Source organism: Falco punctatus, assembly GCF_963210335.1.
Source record: "Falco punctatus genome assembly, chromosome: 1".
NCBI lineage: Eukaryota > Metazoa > Chordata > Aves > Falconiformes > Falconidae > Falco > Falco punctatus.
Genome location: NC_137580.1, coordinates 69,508,664 through 69,530,763, shown reverse-complemented (window position 1 = coordinate 69,530,763; position 22,100 = coordinate 69,508,664). Strand labels below are relative to the sequence as shown.

The following is a 22,100-nucleotide window of genomic DNA, read 5'->3' as shown; positions in this document are numbered from 1 at the left end:
GCTATTGTTTCTACACTCTGCTGAGATGACCTACACTGCAAAACAGGCCTGAATAAAATTGCTGAAGCTTTGTCTTTCCTCTGTAGGTAGCACACCGAGAGGTGGATGTGGAGAAGCTGGCCCAGGGAACATTAAGATATTGCAAGGCTGTTTCTCCTCATCTCCTCGCCAATATGGGGCTAGGAGGGGGGAGAACACTTGACGTTATAAATAGATCCCAAATCTAAACCTGCCTGGGTCCTTTCCTTGGGCCGAGACAGAAAAACATACATATAAAAGCCGGTATCTGTTGGCTGTTTAGCAAGTTTACATTCCATTTTCTCTTGTCATGCTGACACAAATTATTTGCTCTTGTGTCTGGATTGCTATTTGCAAAGGGTGCAGTGACTACCCTTAGCCTTTCTTATTTGATTAACTGCCTAAAAGCCAGTTGTTTGGCGGCAGGTGGCAAGTTCGTTATCGAGTGGCCTGCCGCATGTAAATAACAGAAGTTCACTTTTTTTTGTGCGCGGTTGGGATCCACATATCTCCTCCATTTCACACCACACTATCAAGCACAGGGCACCTCGGCGAGGGCAGGAGGCATCCCCATGCCGAGCCCCAGGGCCAGGGCTCCCCACCCACGCCAGCCAGGGCTTGGCAGGTGAGCCGGCAGCCGCTCGGCACGCTCACCCGCTGCCAAACGCGGGCTCGGCCCCATTAACGCACATTAAGGCGCAGGGACATGAGCAGCCACAGGATGACATTTGACGAAGCCAATTAATTTGCACTGCAGCAACACCCAGGCGCCTCGGCCACAGACGCTGCTGAGTGCAGAGGGGGGGTCTCCAGGCCAGCTGGTACCTCAGCCCCCGCAGTGCCACCCTCCCGCACAGCACCCCTGCTTACAGCCCTCCGCTGGCTTTAAAAAGAAAAAAATTCCCTCCGTGTGATGCGGCCCGCGTGTCAGCCTGCGGCGTGATGATTGATGACACAGCTGCTTCTGCAGCCCCTGTCAGAGATCTCTAATTTAATTAATGGCTTTCGACATGTCTGTAACATAACTCCTGCTGCACCTCCGCAGCCCAGGGGAGCGCGGGGACCGCAGGGCGGCTGCTCCCGGCACAGGCAGGGAAGTCCGAGGGTGGGAAGACAGATGTGGATACACAAGGGCCAGATGCGATCGAGCACCTCTTGGGTTTGCATTAACCTTGGCGTAGGCGGGGGTACATGGAGCCTTCGTGTAGCGAGCATCCCTCATCCGGCCAAAAGCAGTAGCCTCCCCAGTCCCATGCATCTGCCACCCACCTGCCCAGGAAAGCTGTCCCCCTGGGAAAGCTGCAAGAAGGTGGGCACCACCCCAGGTGCCACTGACAGCTCGCTCAGCTTTCTGCCTGCCAGGCACAAGTGGCAGCACCTGGAGCCAAGAGCAGAGAGCGGTTTAGCAGGTGGGATGGAGACATTTGTTTTCCCCTTGATTGGCAGCAATGGGAGATCTGAAAGGGTTAATAGTGCCTGTTCAGTCCAGATGTAAAAAAAAGAAAAAAAAGCTATCCTAAGCTTTCCTGAAATCTGGAGAACTCAGAAGAATGTGGCAAAAGTACTTCCCAGTTGCGAAATGCTGCTTTTCTCTTCTAGCACAGTCCCTTTGGTCCTTGTCAGGAGTAGGGGATGCGCGGCCATACCACAGAACAAGAAACCAGCTCAGAGAAAAACTGAATAACATGACACCACCACACCCCCAAAAACCCAGAAATTCCATCCAAGTTTAGCCACTGAGCCTGCACCCAAACCTCCCACACCTAACTCAGTCATGCCTAAAGAGGAAGAGTATTGGTAAAATATAAAATAAATGAGAATCAGTTTTAGGGAAAAGCTGCCTTGGGAGAGGGACTTGGCAGAGCTGCCTGCAGGTCCCAGCTTACTGAAATGGCAGGTTTTCCCCTGTCTTCCCCACCTTTAAGTCCCGCCACTGATCAAGGCTCTAGAGTAGCCCCTGAGCTTGGGAACATCTCCACTCCCTGACAAAATAATGAAGTTCAGCTGCCCTTTTCCAGACCAGGAGTTCCCAGTCCAAGAGCCAGCAACAGAGACACTAGCATGTTTTTGGTTTGCTATTGAAAAGAAAAAGAATAAGGCCAAAGGAAAAAACTCAGAGAACTTTGTTCAACTCCTAAAATGGTCCCTAGCTGAATGAGTTTGGGATAAAGGGTAAGCATTTTATTTTCTTCAGCACGCCCTGCAGCATTTGTCCATCATTTTCTTTGAGATGAGCGAGTCCCGTTCAACTCCAATATTTACTGCTAAAAATATTCCTCTGTCTTGTTTTCCTGGAATATTTCACCCCGGCATTGCAGTCAGGCATTTCTGAAGAGTATTTGCTTCTGCTCACCAGCCTCTTTAACTTTGGACCAAGTTTTAAAAATAGAAAAATAGTATGCTGCTTTTTTTTTTCCTTCTGCTTTCTTTTTTTCCTTCCTTTGCTGTTTCCTTTTCATTACCAAGGTACAGCTAGAGAGAAGGAGAGAGACAGAGATTCTCCTTTGTTTTGGACTTTCAGTTGGACCAAAGACTTGTGCTTCAGAAAAGCTATGCTGCTCTCCCAAAGGCCATCCTTCGGTTCTGTTACGCCTCGTTGCCTTGCCTCCCTACATGAGAGAAAACCCCCAACAATATCGTCTCCCTCGAGCTCTAAGAAAACAGGTAATGATGCATGGATGTGCAATGAAATTTCAGAAATGTGCAATGACTTTTTAGAAATATGCCAACTGTCAAATAAAAAATCAAATAAAAAATCAGACCTCACCCATTTTTAAACCATGAAGTCCTCAATAGCACTGGCTCTGAATTGCCGTCTCTGTTACAGCACAGCAATTTGCCCAACATTTTTTGTTTAAGATTTACCCCCAAAAGGTGACCTGGTGCTTGACCCAAACCATGGTTTGCTTATAGTTATTAGTCTGTCTGACCCACTGCCAGCAGCCCTTGAATGTGCTGTGTATAAGGTTTTTCTGGGTTTTCTTATTTGAAAAGCCTTATAAAAAGATACCTTTGGTTGTATAATGACCTGGCCATATGTACAGAGATATCCATCGTGAAGGACTCTGTATTTTGTGCTTGCATGAGGGCAAAGTGATGGTGATACCTCCTGAGCTAGGTACAGGAGCCAACCTGTAGATGTAAATATATAGACAAGTCAATAGAAACATTGAAAAATATTGAAAAAAAGAAACTCTTTATGTTGAGTCATATCGGTTTTCATTTTCCTACAGATATATGTATTTATGGCTGTACCATATGCCACAGACCTAAAGATTTACTATTGAGTGGATGTGCAAATTGAGATAGCTGCACAACATCTCTAGTGGGCGTATATATACATATATGTAAGCTCATGAATGAAAATATATACATTTTATTTTTACTTAAGACTCCCTTTTTACCATGCCCTACAAGTAGTTGTAGAAAGGAAATATGTATGCAAGTGTGTATGTGTATAAACCCACAGGTGTGTTTGTGTATTCCCACTTGCACACCCGCCAGTGTGCATACATGGCCCTCAGAGCAGGGTAGCTAACTGTATACAATTACACATTATATATGTTACAGCATATATATATATATAATGCTGGAGGCAGGCAGGCAGCAAACGGGCAAGGAACAGGCACATAAACACCAGCAGAGAGGCCACTGGGGGAATGCTGGTGGGTGGCGAGTCCAAGCCTGATGGCTGCATGGGCTTGCTCAGCTCCTAATTTACCCTGCTGGGCTGTGATTGAAAACAAATAGGACCTGGTTCACTGAGGGAAGGCTTGAACTACAGGGGATGTGGCTGGCCGTGCTGGGCACTGCCTGGGTGTCAGCCAAAACCCAGGCCAGGAGGCTGCAGCCCCACACACGGCCATCATTCCTACCATCTATTTTATGGGGTTTTAAAATCACTTAATCAAATTGCACTCCTCTGCTATCCACTGAAGGTAGCTCAGATCACATTTGGACAACGCAATTTGGAAACATATTTTATTGACAAGGCAAAAAATTAATGCTCAGCAATGCCTTAGAGAAACCCTATAGAAATAGGTTTAGAAATAATCACATGCAAGCCACGCATTTTCTGGTTTCTTTCATGAGGCTTTTCAAACTAGAGCTATTTACATTAACCAGGCTTTGCATTCCCACAGGATTACAGGTTACACCCTCAGCTCTGTGCAAGGAGGCTGACTCCCCTGTGGCTGTAAAAGCACTTCTGTGCCCAGCTGCCCACCCATTCCCCTTGCGTGGGCATCCTAGCTGCGCAAACCTGATCTTCCTAGCATGCCCGTGTCACTGCTGGACACGTGGCTCAACCAGACACAGATGGTGCTCCACGACCCCATCATTAAGTGCAACAGCACCATCAGGGGACACTGCCACAGGGGCTGAGTAGTGTGGTCCCCAGGCGCCTCTGCCAGGGTGGTCAGAGCCTGGAGTGCGCAGCAGTGGCACGACCGACCCACTGCTGTCCCTGTGACTCAGAGGGCGGCACTGAGCGTGGCACTGCTCTGCCAGAGGGTCAGGTCTGAGACTAAGGCTCTGATCTTGCTTACCTTCATGCACAATTCACAGTATCTCCATTAAAACTTGGTATTTTTTCCCCCCAGACTTGGTACAAAATAAATCAGAAGTCCAAGCCTCTTACCTTTCAGATTTGTGTTTTCCCTCCTCCTCTGCACTTCATGAAAAATCTCTTCTCTGCAATGTTCAGTTGGCATTTGTGAAAATTACATCACAGAGGATAAAAGCCCAAGTTCTCCTCACGTGTAACACATACCAGCAAAGAACTGGGCTGAAGGGCTCAGAGGGAGGGATACACAATAGCAAGGGGGAAGAAAGCCTGCAAATTTCCTTTATTAAAAGATAAAAGAGGGAAGTGTGTTATGTCTGCTCTGAAACTGCAGGAGAATTGTTTTCTTATAAAATAGTTGAAAAGTTTGCTACGTGGCTTTCAATTGGTCTTTCAGAAAAAAAATTATGAGTATTATTTACTTTGTTCTAGAAATATTTTAAGAATTTAAAAGTAATCCCTGTTTTATAGGCATAGTATACTTACTCTCTTTACATATGCTATAAAAGCAAAAATATTTTATATGTCTTATTCAAATCTATAAAATATCATTACAGAAAATTGTTACTTTTATTACTCAAGCTGAACTTTTATGAATAGCTACTCCATTAGATTTATACACTGACTTTTTAGAGTTAGAAATGACACTGTAAAGCACAGGAATATCTGGGATATTTATTTTAAAGGCTACATTACAAATAATTTTCTGATAACAATTCTTTTTCCGCTCAGCTTATTACTTTATTGCTCCCCGACTTTTTTCCTCAAACAAATTGCAAGGTAAAAATCCAGCACTTACAGTGACAGATGTTGGAAGCACTGAATGCTCCCTGCGGATCCTCCAGAGATTCTCTCCCTGCTTCTCCCCAGGCCCAGCAGGCACTTCCCACCCACCAGAGGCTGCACTGGGCTGGAGGGCACCGTCCTGCTGGGTGCAGGATGCACTAATGCAAGTCCTGAGCTGCTATCTAAGGTGAGTTGTGGAGCTGCAGCTCAAAGTATTTGTAGGTGGCTGGAAACCATTTCAGTCTGAATGTGCACACAAAGGTCTGTATTTCTGTGTCTATGTGCTCACGGACATGTACACATGTGTAGACCTCCCATACCTCTGTCTGGGGTGTCCCAGACAAGGAAATGTAAGTACAGCACACAAAGGCAAGTCCAGCACATCCCAAAAACATCAGTAATACGTCTGCACCTGTGCTGTGGGATTTCCATGTCTCCCCCAACCCAAACTGCTCTCCACCTGGCCTTAGTCCCTGAGGTACTCAGCTTCCACACAAATGTAATTTCCAGGTCCAAAAGATGAGACGTTTCTGACAAAACGGTAGCTTTACATCCTGCAAATGCCGCCTTCTTACCATGGCATGAAACATGTGACAGTACATCGGAGTCCAGCAGGCACCGTCACTGCCACAGCACCAGCTAATATGTTGCAACAGCCACAGCCACCTGCATGCCCTGGGGTGACCAGGACCTTCTGCATACCAGGACTACTGCAGGAATTTCAACAGCCCCACCAGACCTGGGCAAATGCTGGATTTAAGGTGGCTGGGAATGTCTGTCTTTGAAAATGGGTGGTGAACTTGTACAGCAAGTTTCCCCATGTAAGGGATTCCCACTTATTCTCCTGAAGCCTCCAGTGCTGCTGGTGCTGCCAGAAACCGTGCTGTGGACTAGATGGATGGCTGGTGGTGCTTCCATGTCCCTTGCTATATCTCCTCCTTTTACCTCCCCTGTTTCTGCACTCATTCTCTAAGTTCTTAAAAATGCCTAGGAATAGAAACCACAAGACTAGAAACAGCATCTCCAGCAGCTCTCAAACATTGTGAGGCTTTACCTGGCAGGTGCTGGTGACCACCCTCCCGTCTGCGCTCCCCCTGGCCGTGCCCAGGGCGCTCGAGCCATGCGGGAGGAACACAGGGTCCAGGCTGCCAGAACCAGCCCCACAGCCTGCCATAATTCACCCCAAAATGCTAACAAGCAGCAAGCAGCAGTACTAAATGTCTGGATGAAAATAGGAAGGTCTCTGTGTGTGTTCAGGCCTCAAAAGAAGAAAATATTTGTGTTGCGCTTTTGTGCTAATGACAGAAAACTTCCCCATCGAGATGAAATAAAAATAAAAATAAAAGGACTGTGGCCTATAACACTCATATCCTACAGCTTCAGGCATCCTATTCCTCTGCCTGTCACTTTTATATATGCATATATAAAAAGTGTGATAGCCTGCCACTTTCTACATATAAAAATTTTATAGTGGGCACCACTGGCAACCACTATATTTTAGTGCACAAAAACAATTTCTGAGTACACCGTCTTGATTTTGCCGTCTTATAGTTTCCCAGAACATTACATTTAGGGATCAAGATGCTGGTGCTTGTTCTCTATGTGAAGGTTAAGGGACAGAGGCGAGCGTGTTCTTCAAAGCAAAATTATTACAGCTTTCTTTTTCCATGCAAGAATGAAAGAGGCTTTTTCCTCCATTATTTATAAGTATTTCATATTCTTACAGACAGCTACTGTGGTTGGTTGGGTTGGGGTTTTCTTTTTATTTCAAAACATAAGTAGGTTCAATTTATAGGGATGCAAACTTGCATACTGAGGATACACCAAGGAGTTTTCTACACCTGTTCTTGAGCAAGTATCTATAAGAGCACTATACCACGTTCAAGTAGGAGCTAGAGCAATGCCAAACTACTACAAGCTCAGAAAGCATACAGCAAAGGACTTGGAAGGCCTCTCAGTCAAGCATTATTGAGGTCTCTTCCCCTTTCTTTTGTTTCATTAGCAGCATGTTTCATTAGCAGCAATAGGATTAACAGAGGTTTTTGTTGAAATCTAAAGAGAGGATAGAGGGAGCGCCAAAGAAAAGCCACCCATGGCTGTTTCGGTAGCACTCCACTGCTATCCTCTTGCATGGCTCTGGGCAAATTCTTCAACTGAAACTAAACTTCTCCCAAGAGACTGGGGAACCCAGTGCCCAGCCAACAGGCTCGGGGTGTACTGCCCAGGCAGACCTTACTCCTGCCAGCTCTGGGTAGGTTTATGGGGTGTAGCGGGTGTACCTACGCTGACTATTTAGCCCTACAGCAGCTGTGAATGACTAGCAAGGTTTGGGGTTTGAGTTACTAGTGAGAGGGGGTTTCCTCCTAAATGTGTGTTACAGACCACTCGGGATGGGCCAGTACTGAAGCATCTGCTGTTCCTGTGACACAAGTGAATGAATAACACTGCTGAGACAATAAATGCCCAAAAAGTAGGGTAATAATTTAAAAAGAAAAAAAAAAAACTATACAAAAGTCAGCACCTTCTTCTGCTCCCTCAGAATTTCAGGTTTCAGCCCACTTATTTTATCCCTTTTAGCCTCCCCATTGACAGTACGGAGCACCGCAGCTGGTACTGTAGAGGACAACTATCTGTAAGGTTGTTTTCCAGCTGGGGTCTGGACTGACTCCTTCCTTGCCATTTGGCATTTGTCATTCCTGTCACAGATACAGTGAAAGCATGCATTTTTCAGAGACCCCCTGTGAGCTGAAGGTGTTCCCCATCCTTGAAAAATCAGATTTATTTCCAGGTAAAAACTGCACTGGGTATGCCAACATGGAAGATGAGCCTACTGTATGCTCATAACCTACTTATGACTGCTTATCTATTAATGAATAAGGCCTCAGGAAGTCAGGTTTAAAACAAAAACAAAATTGATAGCTAGGAGAAATGAAAAAGAAGGTGAATTTTCAAAAGCACTTAGCATCAACTTCTAATGAGTACATTGATTTCCAACACCATTTCCAGCAAAATAGCTCCAGTATATGAAATAGGCCATAAATATAGCAAAGATCTAATATTAAATCATAAGCACCTCATACCCCAGTCTTTAGACCAAGGCTGAAGCATGTAACTAAGTATTTGGAGGACCTTCTTTTCTAGGACTCAGCTTGAGGCACTTTGTATTTTCACAAGCTGCTCGTGATTTGGCAGCTAAGGCGGCCAGAAATGGCGGCTCCTAAAAGTTTGTAGACACTTGAGAAAAATCTCGGTGTTCAAACCAAACTGCCTGAGAAGATTGGCCATCCTAGATGGCAAAAGGCAGGAAGCTGGAAGATAAAAATCCCGCTCAACACCAACACGCAGAAAACAAAGTCAGTAAGTACTGAAATAATTTTAAAAGGTCAGTGGTGTAGGAAGCAGACATTGAAAGGGAGAAAAAAAATCTAAATAAATGTAAATCCATTCGGTCTTGCCTCCTACAAGACATTCAATATTTTCCAGCAGCGCTGTGTTAGCTGCTCTGCCTACTTGGGCTCCGAGGAGCGTTCCTGCCCGCTCACACCGTAGTAAATGGCCTTGACCCAGGCGCTTCCAAAAGGCAGCATCTTGCCAACCTCTCACAGTGCTGCCAACAACAGCTTTTTTATCCCCAGCTAAACGGGGGTGGTGGTTTAGGTTGATTTGTTTTCCCAGTGTCCCTTGGCTCTGAAATGGATTCCTTTGGGATTTGAACGTGCCAAGATGCACTGACCTCTAGCTTGCACTCTCCAGTTGGGCTGTTCCCATGGTGTGTTGCCAAGGTGATGCCAGGAATGGCTCAGGATGGCCCAGAGCGAGGACTGAGGGAGGAATTGCGTCGATTGGATGGGCATGTGTTTTCAGGGTATTGTCTTAATTTTATATACTTAAGGCATCTATTAAGGCACTTGAGCCATCAAGAGTGGGCTTAAAGCACTTACCTGAGGCTACGCCATTGAGAAGAGCAGATAAAAATAAAGGCAACGGTCAGAGCTTGCTGTTCATAGAGGTTATGTGTGGGGACTGAGCATGCAGTACGCCGTGCAGGTGAGCCCATTCCAAAACTCACCTTCCTCAGCATCCACATCCCTGGAGTGGGCACGGTGCTGGCCAATTTATTGTGGCTTCTGCAAGTTTCTCTTCTGTGCCTGCAGGTACTGATGGATGAGACATTTGAATTCACTGGAAAATGAATAAATACTTTACTTCTTTTTTTTAAACCTTTTTGTTCAGCATTTTCAGCCTTCACTTAACAGCTGGAATAGGTAGTTTATCTCTTTTCCTTACTTTACCTTTCTTCACTTGGGTATCAAAAGCAACGATGTAGAGGAAACAGTGGAGGGTATGCTGGTTTTGGCTGGGATAGAGGTAATTTTCTTCACAGTAGCTGGTATGGGGCTATGCTTTGAATGTCTGCTGAAAACAGTGTTGATAACACAGGGGTGTTTTAGTCATGGCTGAGCAGCGCTTGCACAGAGCCAAGGCCTTTTCCACCTCTCGCCCACCCCACCAGCGAGCAGGCTGGGGGTGCACAACCACTTAGGAGAGGACACAGCTGACACCAACTGACCAAAGGGCTATCCCATACCGTATGGTGTCAGGCTCAGCAATAAAAACTGGGGGGAGAAGAAGGAAAGAGTGGGCATTCAGAGCGATGGAGTTTGTCTTTCCAAGTCACCATTACACGAGATGGAGCCCTGCCTTCCTGGGGATGGCTGAACACCTGCCTGCCCGTGGGGAGTGGGGAATGAATTCCTTGTTTGGCTTTGCTTGTGTGTGCAGCTTTTGCTTTGCCTATTAAACTGTCTTTGTCTCAGCCCACCAGTTTTCTCACTTTCACTCTTCTGATTCTCTCCTCCATCCTGCCGCGGGAGGAGTGAGCAGGTGGCTGCGTGGTGCTTAGCTGCTGGCTGGGGTTAAACCACAACAAAGACGTGGGGATCCGGGGGGCTGCATAATAGAAGATAATGATAATCAAGGTAGAGGGTGATGCCTGCTTTCTGCCTTCAAACCGTCCAAAGCATCTGCTCAGCCAGTTGGTAGAGTCAGGTTTCTCTTGGGGAAAATAAGTTCCCTTTTGGGGGCTGGGGTTGAAACTGCTCTTGTGAAACATCTGCTGACAGCCCTGGCCCACATACCTATGTTTGTGGAAAAAAATCTCCCAGGAAAATTAGGAAAAGAATTGATGTTTTCTGTCCTTTTCGGCAAAGGTTGAAAGATATATAATAAAAAAAAAAAAAAAAAAAAAGCAAAGCAGACACACCGAACAGCTTTCTCCTGTCATCTTTATGTGTAAGAGGAGCCCTGAGGGTGGTCCCCCATGGGCGAAACGGGGTGCATCTTCAGATGCCCTGCTGAAGAAAGGTATATGGCATCCATGTGTGCTTCACAGACTTGCAGGGGAGCCTCTGGGAGAGATCTGGGTGGGACGGAGAAAAGGAGCCCAGGTAACAAGTCACAGTGTGAGTTCAGCTGTTGCCTGTGAAAAACATGGCTGAAAATCTAATTTTTGGTGTTACTTTGCAACACTTTGGTGAAACAAGCAGCCTCTCTGGACCAGCTGCGGCAGCCTTGCATGTTGGAGATGTACAAGGATGAGGAGATCAGCTCAGTGTGAGCACAGCATGACCGGCCATGGGGAAAGGTGCGTGGGCCACACCTCCTGGGTGACCAAAGCACAGGTTAATTTTTAGCCACAGTGTATACTCAGTGTTGGGCACACAGTGCCCTTCCCTGCTATTTTACCATCCTCGGCAAGCAAACGTATCCTGGGCCAAATTCACCCCTGGCCAGTGGAGTTGCACCAAGGTGCAGCAGGACCTGGCCATGGAAAGGTTGTTTTAAGAGGATGCTGAAGCAGGATGCGACGTGTCAAAGTGGGTAATCGGGGCCAGGGAGACCAAAAGCTGGGGAAGGAGGGTGCGATAGCTCTACTGAGGCCACGTCAGTGGGACAGCGGAACATAAACAGCCACAGAGGAAAATGAAGGCAGAGTATTTAAAGCCGGTGTGTATTTTCGAGGCAGAGCGAGAGACATCTACCGGTCTCTGCATCCCCCGCTGCCAGGGCCCCCTCCCACTAATTACGGCAAGGTTTCCTCTCCTTTCAGCTGACAGCCAGGGAGCGTAATTAGAGTCTTATAAAACCCCAAAAAGTCACAAATGCAAAAAACGGGCTAAACAATAAACACTGGGGGCTGAGGAAGGGCAGGAGCATGACGGCCGGGTAATGCCTTGGCTAAACGGTGCGCGCATTGACACTGTCACAGTGGCGGCAGCCCCGAGCGCGCCGGTAGCCCGCTGCAGACAGACAGCTCGAATTAATCCCAGGAGGCACGCGTGACAGGCGAGCCAGGCAGACAATTAGAGTGAAGGAGGAAATTGGAAATGGCAAAGGTGTGAACATATGTCAAATTACAACTAAATGATAAATTACAATTCTGTCATTGAAATAAGCAGTAATTAAGAAAGATTCCAGCTAGTCCTCTTGGAGGAAAAAGAGGAGGAAGAGGAGAAAGCAGATTTTTCTGTTATACAGCCCCCCCCTTTTTTTTTAAATAATATCGTTTCCATGTATTGAGTGTATTGTTTCCATCCATCGCGTATGTTGGGGCTGGTTCATCCTGTTTCTTTCTGACTGCGTTTGTGTACTTAAAATATAATACCTTTCTTCCCCCTCCCCCCTCCCCCTCCCCCCACCTGGCAGAGTGACGGTGTCAGAAATGAGCAGGGAGCTGATAGCAACCGATAAAAACCCATGCAGAGGGATTAGGAAAAAAAAAAAAAAAAAAAGCCCCCCCCAACTCCCCCCCCCGCCACCCCCAGTCTGTTTAAGCCGCCACACTAATTATTTTAAACAAGCCCAGTGCAGCACAGCTGACAATTAGGAAACCCTGCTTGCTGGCTCTGGGGATTCATGCGAACCCTCCTCATCATCGCTGGCTCCACGTCCTTCCCATTTCGGCAGCTGCGAGGGATGCAGGCAGGCAGGGCTGCCTGCCTTCGCCGCCTGCTCAGCCGGGGAATCACGACTCTGGAAGGCAGAAGCCCAACCCAATTTGGGGGCTGCAGTACCTGGGGCCCCTCCGGCCCCTGGGCACCTCCACAGCCAGTGTTTTTTTGGAAATGGGAATTCTCCGGTACGTGACCGCTATTCCCCAGCCAATGCTATCTGCAGAAAGCCTGTGTCAGTAGTTGATGGCACTTCCCCCCACAGAAGGGGAAAGCACGCCCGGGTAATGATGAATGTTTAGCTTCATGGTAGCACATTTTTCATGTGAAATTAAAATAATATTGTGTAAACAGCACCTTTCGGCCAAAGATCTGGAGGTGCTGTGTAAATACAACTGAGGTGTGTGGGGGGTTAATTGTCCGCTATATATGTAAGTAGACTTTGTACCTCAATATGACCCTTTTATACATAAAACAGTTATTGCAGAAATTTATCTATTGACAATAATTGTTTAAAATCCACTAAAGCTGGTTTAGCGTACAAATCAATACTAAATCTCTACAAAGCAATCGGCTCTCTTTGCGTTTCATTACACCTATTAGGTTTAATTAATCTGCAAATGGAGTGACATAAAGATTTTTTTAAACAGCAACATAGGCTAATTACAGGTCAAAGGCTTTTTATATGCATCCTTATAATTTCTTATGTATACATCCATTATACGCAAATGGGTAAGAGATGGCCTATAGGTAGATTTGCACATTTACGTCCTGGCTTTGAAATGTAAGGTTTTGCCCCATACCTCTATACTTAAACAGGAGAGAAGGGATAAAATAATTCAAAGAGTTAAATGCATCAGCGTGCCTCCCTGACAGCGAGGTTGGCGCTAGTGACCATCATCAGGGGATAAATCATTTTGCAGCCACTGCAGCCAGAAAGTGAAGTTCAGATCCTGGAGAGCTTAATTAGGAAGCATGTTAAAAGTGAAAGGGTGAGAGTCATGTTAATTACGTGGGGTTCCTCTTGGAGCAAACCCAGGCAGCAACTGTGCTGTAAGGCTAACGTGGCATCATGTTATCCCCTGAATTAATCAACCTGCATTACTGGTATGACACAATGGCTTATACAAAAACCCCATCCAAATGCAATTGCAAATTGCAGAAGGAAGCTTGGATTTGATTATACTTGATTGCTGTGACATAACTGTATGTTTTTGGAGCAGCTTCATGCTCCAAATGGTATTTCAGACACCAAATGGGGTGTTACAAGAGCTCTCCAGTCTTGCCATGAAGACGCAGCCCAAAGGTTATGACCAGACCCTGAGGACTGTTGGGTGGGGGTATTTTTTCCGTCCTTAGAAAGGTCCATAGAATTGAAGTCCTGCTCTTGGTTATCACATGTGAGAGAGCTTTTGATATGAGGCACCAGCAGCTTTGTAGAAGAGCAGTCCAATAAATTTCTCTGCTTTGTCGTCTTGTTGAGGGTTTAAATCTTGTTAAAATCCTAACTGTGGGGTAAATACATGTAACCCTTACCATTCCTGCTTCAAAATGAATGATGATGATGATGATGATGATGATGATGAAGAATAATGAAGTTTAGCTTGAGTAATCCATCAGTGATGGTAATTAGGATCATGGTGAAACTTCTAGCTGTGGCTCTCTGAAGACTTTCAGCTCCCCCACTTCTCCCCTCTGGAATAACCACCACACTAAATTTCTGGAAAACTCTTTGTCAAAATGACCTGCTTTCAGACATTTGCCCCCAGGCACGTGTGACCCACCAGCAATTTTCCTTTAGCCAGCCAGCAAACTACTGGGAGAGGGCACACACTGGTTCCCCAAGAGCCCTCTCTGGGGTTCGGAGGGGCGCGATTCCCCCTTACAGGCACCTCCTTGTTCATGCATCATCTTGCTCAGGCAGCACAAGGAGAAATCAAACATGGAGGGGTTTTCGATAGTGGTGGAGAACCCCATACCAGCACCTGTAAAAGTCTTAGACGGTATATCAGTGCGCTGTCAAATCTTTTTCAGTGATAAAGACCTCAATGATACATTTTTCCTACATATTCTTGGTTCACGCAGGGAAAACTCTTTAACTCTTCTGTGGGCTTGTCCCACAAAACCTCTGCCCTGTTAGTATTACTTATGACTCAAAAATGTTCATAAATCACAGTTTTCGGCTGTGATATTAGTCTATCAAGATCTGAGGTGCAATCAATAAGGTTTTACTAAGTAGTCCTTATAAATGATGTATTAGAGTAGTTGACAAAGGAGGTCTGAAACACTTCATCCTTTCCATAACGTTAAGTATAAAAGAAATTAGAGAAACCAGTGGTATCAGCAGGGAAATGGTTGATTTGACTGGTGATCGTGCCATGTTCTCTTGCTCTCTCTTTCTCCATCCACTCACCTCCCGTATGCCTGAAGGGTGGGGGGGTCAGCCTGTACTTACATTTCAAAAACACCACATGGAAATTGCCTTACAGCTGATGCTGTTTCCAAGCTTTTCTCTTGGTTTGTGCTGTAAAGGTTTCAAAATCCAGAATTCTGTCCAGAGACCTCAACCCATTGCGAGTGCCTGGAGCAGGTGCCAGGAAAGGACCTCTGCGGCCATTTCCACAAGAACCCATTTTTCCGGAGGGGTTTCTGCCTTAACCCCACCAATATCTGGTATTGCATCACCAATCCTGAGACGAAAAATAAAAATCCATCTCTGCCTTTGTCGGCCCACTGTTTGATGGGGGGGGGGGGGGGGGGGGGGGAAGAATAGGAGGCAGGGAGCATCTCAGCAGAATATACATGTACTTGCCCACTAGACATATTAAAATGCAGCAGCAGCAGCTGTCATTAGCCACTCCAAACACTGAGTTATGGCAAGGAAAGCAGAGCTTATAAGCACAATGAGGGGGAAAATAGTATTTAAAGCCAGGAATATATTTGGCATTGATAGTACTCTGAAATCATTTGGCATGAGAATGCCACCCATTACAGAGATGCGTTGAGCATGTTGTTCAACCCTTTTGCAGCCACAGGTCTACAATTGGGTGTGATCATCACACATGGAAAATGAATTTGCAGAAAAGATGGCCTGTGACAGATATTGGACAATCATTAACCCATTGAGGCTGTTCCTTGCAGATCCAAAGCAAAAAGCATAAGAACTAAACACTAATTATTCAGACTATTCTAAGAATCCCTGAAGATATATTCCAAAATTAACAGCATATAAGGTAGAAAAGTAAAGGAAACTGCAGGAAGAGGCAGACCAACTGTAGTTTACACAGCATTCTTTCCACAGGTTAAAAAAAAAAATAAATTATCATTGCAAATACTTTATCTCAACAATCTGGGACACTATTACTAAAGATTTTCTACCCTGACAAGAGCCCAGTATTACGGCCTTCAAGAATCTTGTATTAGATCACAGTTGTTTTTCACATTTTAGAAACCCCAAGTTTAGCTTCCATTTGAGATTAAAAGAACATAAAACTAGTAGTTTTACTGTTGCCATGCACATTAAATCATGTTCTAATAAGACGCAGATGAGTGCACCAAGCAAAGCAGATTCGGACAACTACAACCTCCTTCGCTCTGCATCGCTTTCAGAGATTGGAAACAGGCAGGAGCACATCACGTTTGCAAATGTCAGGCACCGCAGATACGTTTGAATTCATAAAAATGTCAGGCTAACTTGGAATATTGTTTTATGGATTCATTTCCGCCCTGTCCTTCCCCCATCCCTCCACACTTTCAGGAAACCTCCTGTGATAGCGGTCACTGGACTTCGCCGTGCCGCTCCAGTCAAGCTGTCCTGGCCCTGACTCAGATAGCTGTCTGCAGCTGCAGCACATTGATTTATCTCCCCACTGGGGTTGCAGATGATGACCAAAACACCAGAGTAATTTAGGATTTGTGGTCATCTGTATAATCTGATTCCCCCTCCCCCCACCCACCCACCCACCTTATTTTTTTATTTTCAAAACCTATAGATGCTTCAGAAGCCAAAGTAATGCTTCAGTCTATCTCCTTCCCACCAGTGTTCTTTGAACTTCATTTCATAACCATAATGCTATGGTAGCAAAAACATCTGAAAAGGATACAGCAATTCGCAGCAAATTAAAAAAAACGTGTCCCAGAGTCTACGCAAAGAATTTATAGTCAGCAAATGAGTATGGAGAAGCCAGTACACAAATCATAGTCCTGATTCAGCAAATATTTGGCAGGTAACCTGATGTGCCCTGCAAGCCCAGAATGAAATAGGACAGGGAAAAAAGCTGAAGGAAGAGACAAGCTGGGAGCTGTGCTGTTTGGGGAGGAAGCAAGAGCATCTTCCATCATCTTTTCGAGAGCGAAGGAGGGCACTGCAGACCAGCAGCGAGTCCACAGTGTGTTCATCAACCACAGCAGCTGCAACATTTACCAGTGACAGCACCTTCAGCCCCGCTGTCCCCTCACACCCATACTGTGCCCTACAGCCACAGGCCCAAAGCTGCTGCACGGTTGACCCTTAGGCACGGTCACGCCGTACCCCTAGGCACCAGGTTGGGAAAAAGGTGGTGAGAAATTACATTGAGATGGAGGTAGGGGAGAGCTCACCCCACTGGAAGACAAGGGTGGGACCTGAAGTTCAGCTTCAAGGAGCCCACGATGCTCCAGCCAGGTCCCCCTCCTCCAGGGAGACTGGCATGGAGCTGCAGAGTGTGAGAAGCTCCTGCCAGGATCAGCTGCATCAGCGCCAGGTGGTGGGCAAAAGCAATGGGAGACCCCACGGGACCCCCACTGCAGCCCCAAGCCCGTTGCTCCAGGCCCAGGGGTGCATTCCCAGCCCCCTTCTCCTCTCTGGTTTGGGTCCCTTGGGCTGGCACCACACACAGAGCCCAGCACAGGGGGGGTCTCTCCCTCCCCTGAGCCCACAGGTACCACACCAACACAGAGGCCAAGGGGTGACAAAAACATCCAGAGTACCGGGCTCATCCATGACACTGCCGCTTCCCAAACTCCCAGGCAAAAGAGACTATCATTATCCACTCTTAATGAGGCCCTTAATGATGATCCTGTTGCTCGGTGACTGGCACATTACCGAGAGGTGCATATAACAACGTATATCCAGAACTGCTTATAAATTGGTGACCTATTCTAACTTACACTTGCTGAGGACCTGACCCAAAATATTTATTCCTTCGTGGAAAACAGATACTTCAGGTCTCCTAATGGTCTCCAATGTTCCCAGCTGACCCAGTTTGGAGTGTGAGCTACACTCAGCCTTATTTCAGCGCTGAACTAGTTCCATCAGAAATGGTTTCCTTTAAAACTGCTGCTAACAAATGACACACCATGAAATGTTTAAATTTTTTTTTTTTTTGAGAAAGAGAGAGAGAGAAAGCAATGGAACTAATCAGAAAACATACTGGGTAAACTGAAACGAGCATTACGTAACATCAATAGAGCTCCTAATTAATTCAGATTCATTCAGATTTTACAATCCTCTCCAGAATCTTTTCAGACGGAGGGGAGAAAACTATAAGATAATACAAAAAATACACGTAACTGCAGCTTCTGAGCATATTAATGGAAAGTAGAAAAGGCAGGAATTTTTCAGGAGCAGAATAGTGTCTACAGTGATAGATGCAGGGTACAACAAAATAGGTCAAGAAAGGGAAGTATGTGTAATGAATTATATAAAACTGTACGTATAAAAAGGAATGTATTGATGAAAAGTGATTTTAAAACAAAGGCTCAGATACAAATCATTAGTCCTATGGCTAAGACTAATATGTATTCTGCTGTAATAAGCGATGTCATTACAAGTGAATAACAATGCTGTAATGGGCAAGGAACCTCGCTGGGGGAGGGGATTATCAAGCAGTTAGGAAACCTCTGAATTATTTGCGTAGTCTTAGTTACCTCAGGTGCTGGCGGGGCTGTTCCCACAAGGCAGCGGTGATGCCAAGGAACACGACGAGGGGAAATTCAAAGTTTGGAGCGGTGATGGGGATGCCTCTGCAGGGCCTCTGGTAGGGGCTGGCCCACAGGAGCTGTAGGAGGATGCTGCTGCATTGGGCAAGCTTGGGAAGTGAAAGAAATCGCCCTACTCTTTGCTGGGGGAGCAGAAAGGACTGCCGAGTGCTTGAGGACAGAGCGAACCCCCGGCTGCGTGCACCACTGCATCCCCACGAGCTCACCCCTCGCGTGTGCTGCCAAAGCCCAGCCCGCCTGCTGCAACCACCTCCTCTGCTTTTCGCACTTCTAATGCATGCCCAGCAGGCAGGCAGCGCGCATGAGCCCTCTCGCTTCCCCTCCTTCACGCCATTCCCTTGGCGCCAGAGCCCTCTGGCCCGTGCAGCATCACCACACGGGAGTGACAGGGCCTGATACGTGCTGTCTTGCCGAACTGGCGTCTCCGCGGCCGTGAGGGAATGGATGTGTAATGCTGCGCCGATACCAGCCGAGCAATATAATGCGGTGCCATTAGGAGCATTACTCATAGCTGATGAACACATACCTTTTCCAGTGAAACACATACATTCCAGAAAGAAATGCATAGATCATTTGCTGAAGCACATTTATTATAGCAAAATGTGTACCTCAACTAATGAAACACATAGATCATATAGTAAAATGATTATGCTCATACCTAGCAGGCTCAACCATTTATTTATTTTTAACCAACTGATTTTGGTTAGGAGGCTGATGCAGCCCTCCCCCTCCCAGGGATTAGCAGTCCAAAACACATTCTTTCTTCGAAAGCGTATTTATATTCCCACGATACAAACCCAGGTTCCCATCCCAAGCTCACCAAAATAAATCAGCAAGGAGCACTCTTTTACAGGAGCTGAGCATCCAAGTTGAAGACAGTTTTGCTATTGAAGATGGATTTTGTTATTGCGTATTAGCGGGTGCTGCATCTGGTATGCTTGCTAATTAAAAATTATGGCTATGTACCATGAAACATTTTAGGCACTCTCCCTGAAATGTTAGTTTTGCTGCCCACCTGAGACATCTTCTGCAACCTTATTAGCATCTTCAGCCAGAAACAGGTTGAGTCAGTGCCCCTCCAGGGTCAGCCATAAACCAGACATTCCCAGTACATAAATTCAGTTGGCTCCAGCTTGCGCTTGCCCTGAGGAATGAAATGGGTCAAACACTTTGTTTATGACTAAGGAATCCCCTAGTACACACGTACCAACCATAACCCCAGCTCAGCCACGCTGAGGCCGGGTGTAAATCCTGCAGCTATGCTGCAGCACCAACATCACTCACACACTGACTGACTGGGAAAAAACCCAACACCCTGACTCGTCCCGTTCCATGGGATCCCGGGGCAGACAAAGGTCAGCCGGTCTCTTTCATGACTGCTTGTTTGATTAACGACAAAGCTGTATTTTGAAAAAATAAATGAGGAGCCTGTATTTTATTGGATTGGCCTTTCTTCTGCTGAATTCTCTCTGTTTGAACCAACCTAGGGGAGGGGGTTAAAAAGCAAATTATTTTGGGGAGTGAGCAAGGAAGGGAAAATAGACCGATAGAAGCAAAAAGCAGCAGAAGATCAGGTACGAAATGTCTGCACTCAATATCCCCTTCCCCTTTTTTCTCCTGAAGTCCATTGGCTTCCAATTGTAGAGCGTATCGATTTGAATTTTTTTCATGTTAACTTTTAATTGTCTAGCTGCAGCTGCAAGGCAGCACCTTGCTGAGCCCATTTCCAGCCACCATCCCGAGCGCCCCACCAGCCCCAGCACCCCGCGCTCTCCATCAATAGGAAATCAAGCGACTGCTCGCAGAATAACTCTCCCTACTTTTCGCACTTAGAAGCGAGGCTTTTTCAGCTTGCTCGCGTGTCGCCAACCTTTGGAGCAGCTTCGCCGTCCAACTATCAGCCCTGCTGGAGACTTTTTATCTTCCTTACAAACTTATCTTTCGAACATGCTTTTTAATGTGTAATCGTTGTTTGCTTCAGCAGGGGAGGCTTCCTTGGGGCTTATTGTGCTCCACTGGCCCTATTGTTGTGAGCCTTTCTGATAGAAAATGTTGCAGAAATACATGCGGGTCGGGCTGGATATTTGTGTTTGCATTTCATGGAGATAACGGCATTTTCCTTAAGTTATATGAGTCCCATTTCATTATTTTCATGAACCTCTCAGTGAACCTCAGGCTTCACTACATAATTTATGGTCCCTGATACAATCCAACGGTGTAATCTCATGATTTATGTGCTTCATTTATAATTTGATCATTTCAGTATAATATGTGTTTTCCTAGATGATTTATGTACTTTTTTCCATAACGTATGTGTTTCATGCCATGATATACGTATTCATCAGCCACACGTTATACCCCTGATGGCACTTTCCCAGGGAGGAAGGTGGGACACCCCAGCTCGAGGCCAAGTCCCGAGGTTAATTGCAATCAATTCACCTTCCATGCAATTACACTTCCATCTGTACGCGCCTGTGAAGTGAGCATGCTTAACGTCGTATCAGCGGGAAAGCAAATGTGCCTCTTTTCCCCTTAGAGCCAATAAAGCCAGCCGTGGCATAGGATTACAGGGGGACAGCGGGAACGGTTTAGCCCTCCTTTCTAACATTTCTATTGAGAAGGTGCTGAGAATAATTAATTATCTCCCCGTTGTGCTGATTAACACAGGTCTCGTTTTGGCATGTCGACAGAAGCGTATCCCAAATGCTGACGAGGCAGCAGCAGCCTGCTCTGATTTCTGGAGAGCATCCTCGTGCGGCACAAAGCCCAGGCTGAAGGAAAAAAACTTCAGGAAGACAAAAACACACCCCTCACCAATTCCACCCCCCTCCCCCAAATGAGGGCTGGAAGGAGCCCCAAGGACCACCCTGTCTGCCCACCCAGTGGGATCAGCTGTGCCCAAACTCTTCCCCACAGCGGCCAGCCCACCTCCTTCCTCCAGTCACATGCTTTCTTCCAGCGTTTTGCACCTTGACCATCCATCTCTCTCATTTCCAACCTCCCAGTCCCTTCCTGACAGGCAGCCACAGCTCCTAGCCCTGGCTGCAGCAGGGAGAGCATCACCTCGCCCCCGCTGTCCCACACCCACCATTTGGGGAGCCTCAGCCTCAATAAACCCCGTTCCTTCCCCCCTCCCATGCAGGACATGCTCCCCAGACTGCACATCACCCCCAGCGCTCTCAGCTGAACTCTTGCCAATTAATCCATATTTTTTTGACCAGCAGTGCTCACACCGAGGCAGACAATGCCAGCTGAGCCCTTGCTAGCACTGAGTGGTGCAGAAAGCCTTACTTGCCTGTGATTCCCCCCTTTGCTTCACCCGCTGAGGCATTTCATTTTTCCACAGCCACGCATTGTATTCAGCTTGTGATGCTCTCCAGCCCCAGCAGACCCTTTTCTCCTGTTGACCCACCATTTTGCTGTTTGTCACCCAGGATGTCTGTTGTTTATTCCTACTTAAAACCAGTCCTTTGCCCTTGTCTTTACTGAACCACATCCCGTTTCCTCCAGTTCTCCCCACTGCCTCCCACAAGCATGTTGAACCCCTGCTTTCCTGTGGTCTCCCCACCTCTCCTCCCTTGATCCCTCTGCCCTCCCTTGCCCATCAAAGGGATACACAAAAACACCATGCATCCCACCACGGGGACAGGGCACATGGCTAATAGCTCATCGTGGGTGGTTTTCTTCCTCTCTTGGTCCACGACCCTGTGGCATCTTCAGGAGAGTGCAGTGTGAGACGGCATCAGAAGCCTTGCCGAGCAAAGATATATGATATTCATTGCCTCTCCACAAGGCTTATTGCC

General features: G+C 46.5%; 1 protein-coding gene across 4 annotated transcripts in view; it reads right to left on the bottom strand.

Annotated features, from left to right (window-relative positions):
- The window catches only part of CXXC4 (CXXC finger protein 4), a 123,526-nt gene that overhangs the window by 54,212 nt on the left and 47,214 nt on the right, over nt 1-22,100 (bottom strand). The window contains exon 2 of one of the 4 annotated variants that reach the window (XM_080379731.1): nt 1-22,100. This exon is cut by the window's left edge and continues 40,942 nt beyond it. The exons of 2 other annotated variants lie outside the window; for them this stretch is intronic. In XM_080379731.1, coding sequence (XP_080235857.1) covers nt 22,014-22,100 — 87 coding nt within the window. In that variant the 3' untranslated portion in view covers nt 1-22,013. One more of the 4 variants, XM_080379733.1, reaches the window with a different exon arrangement.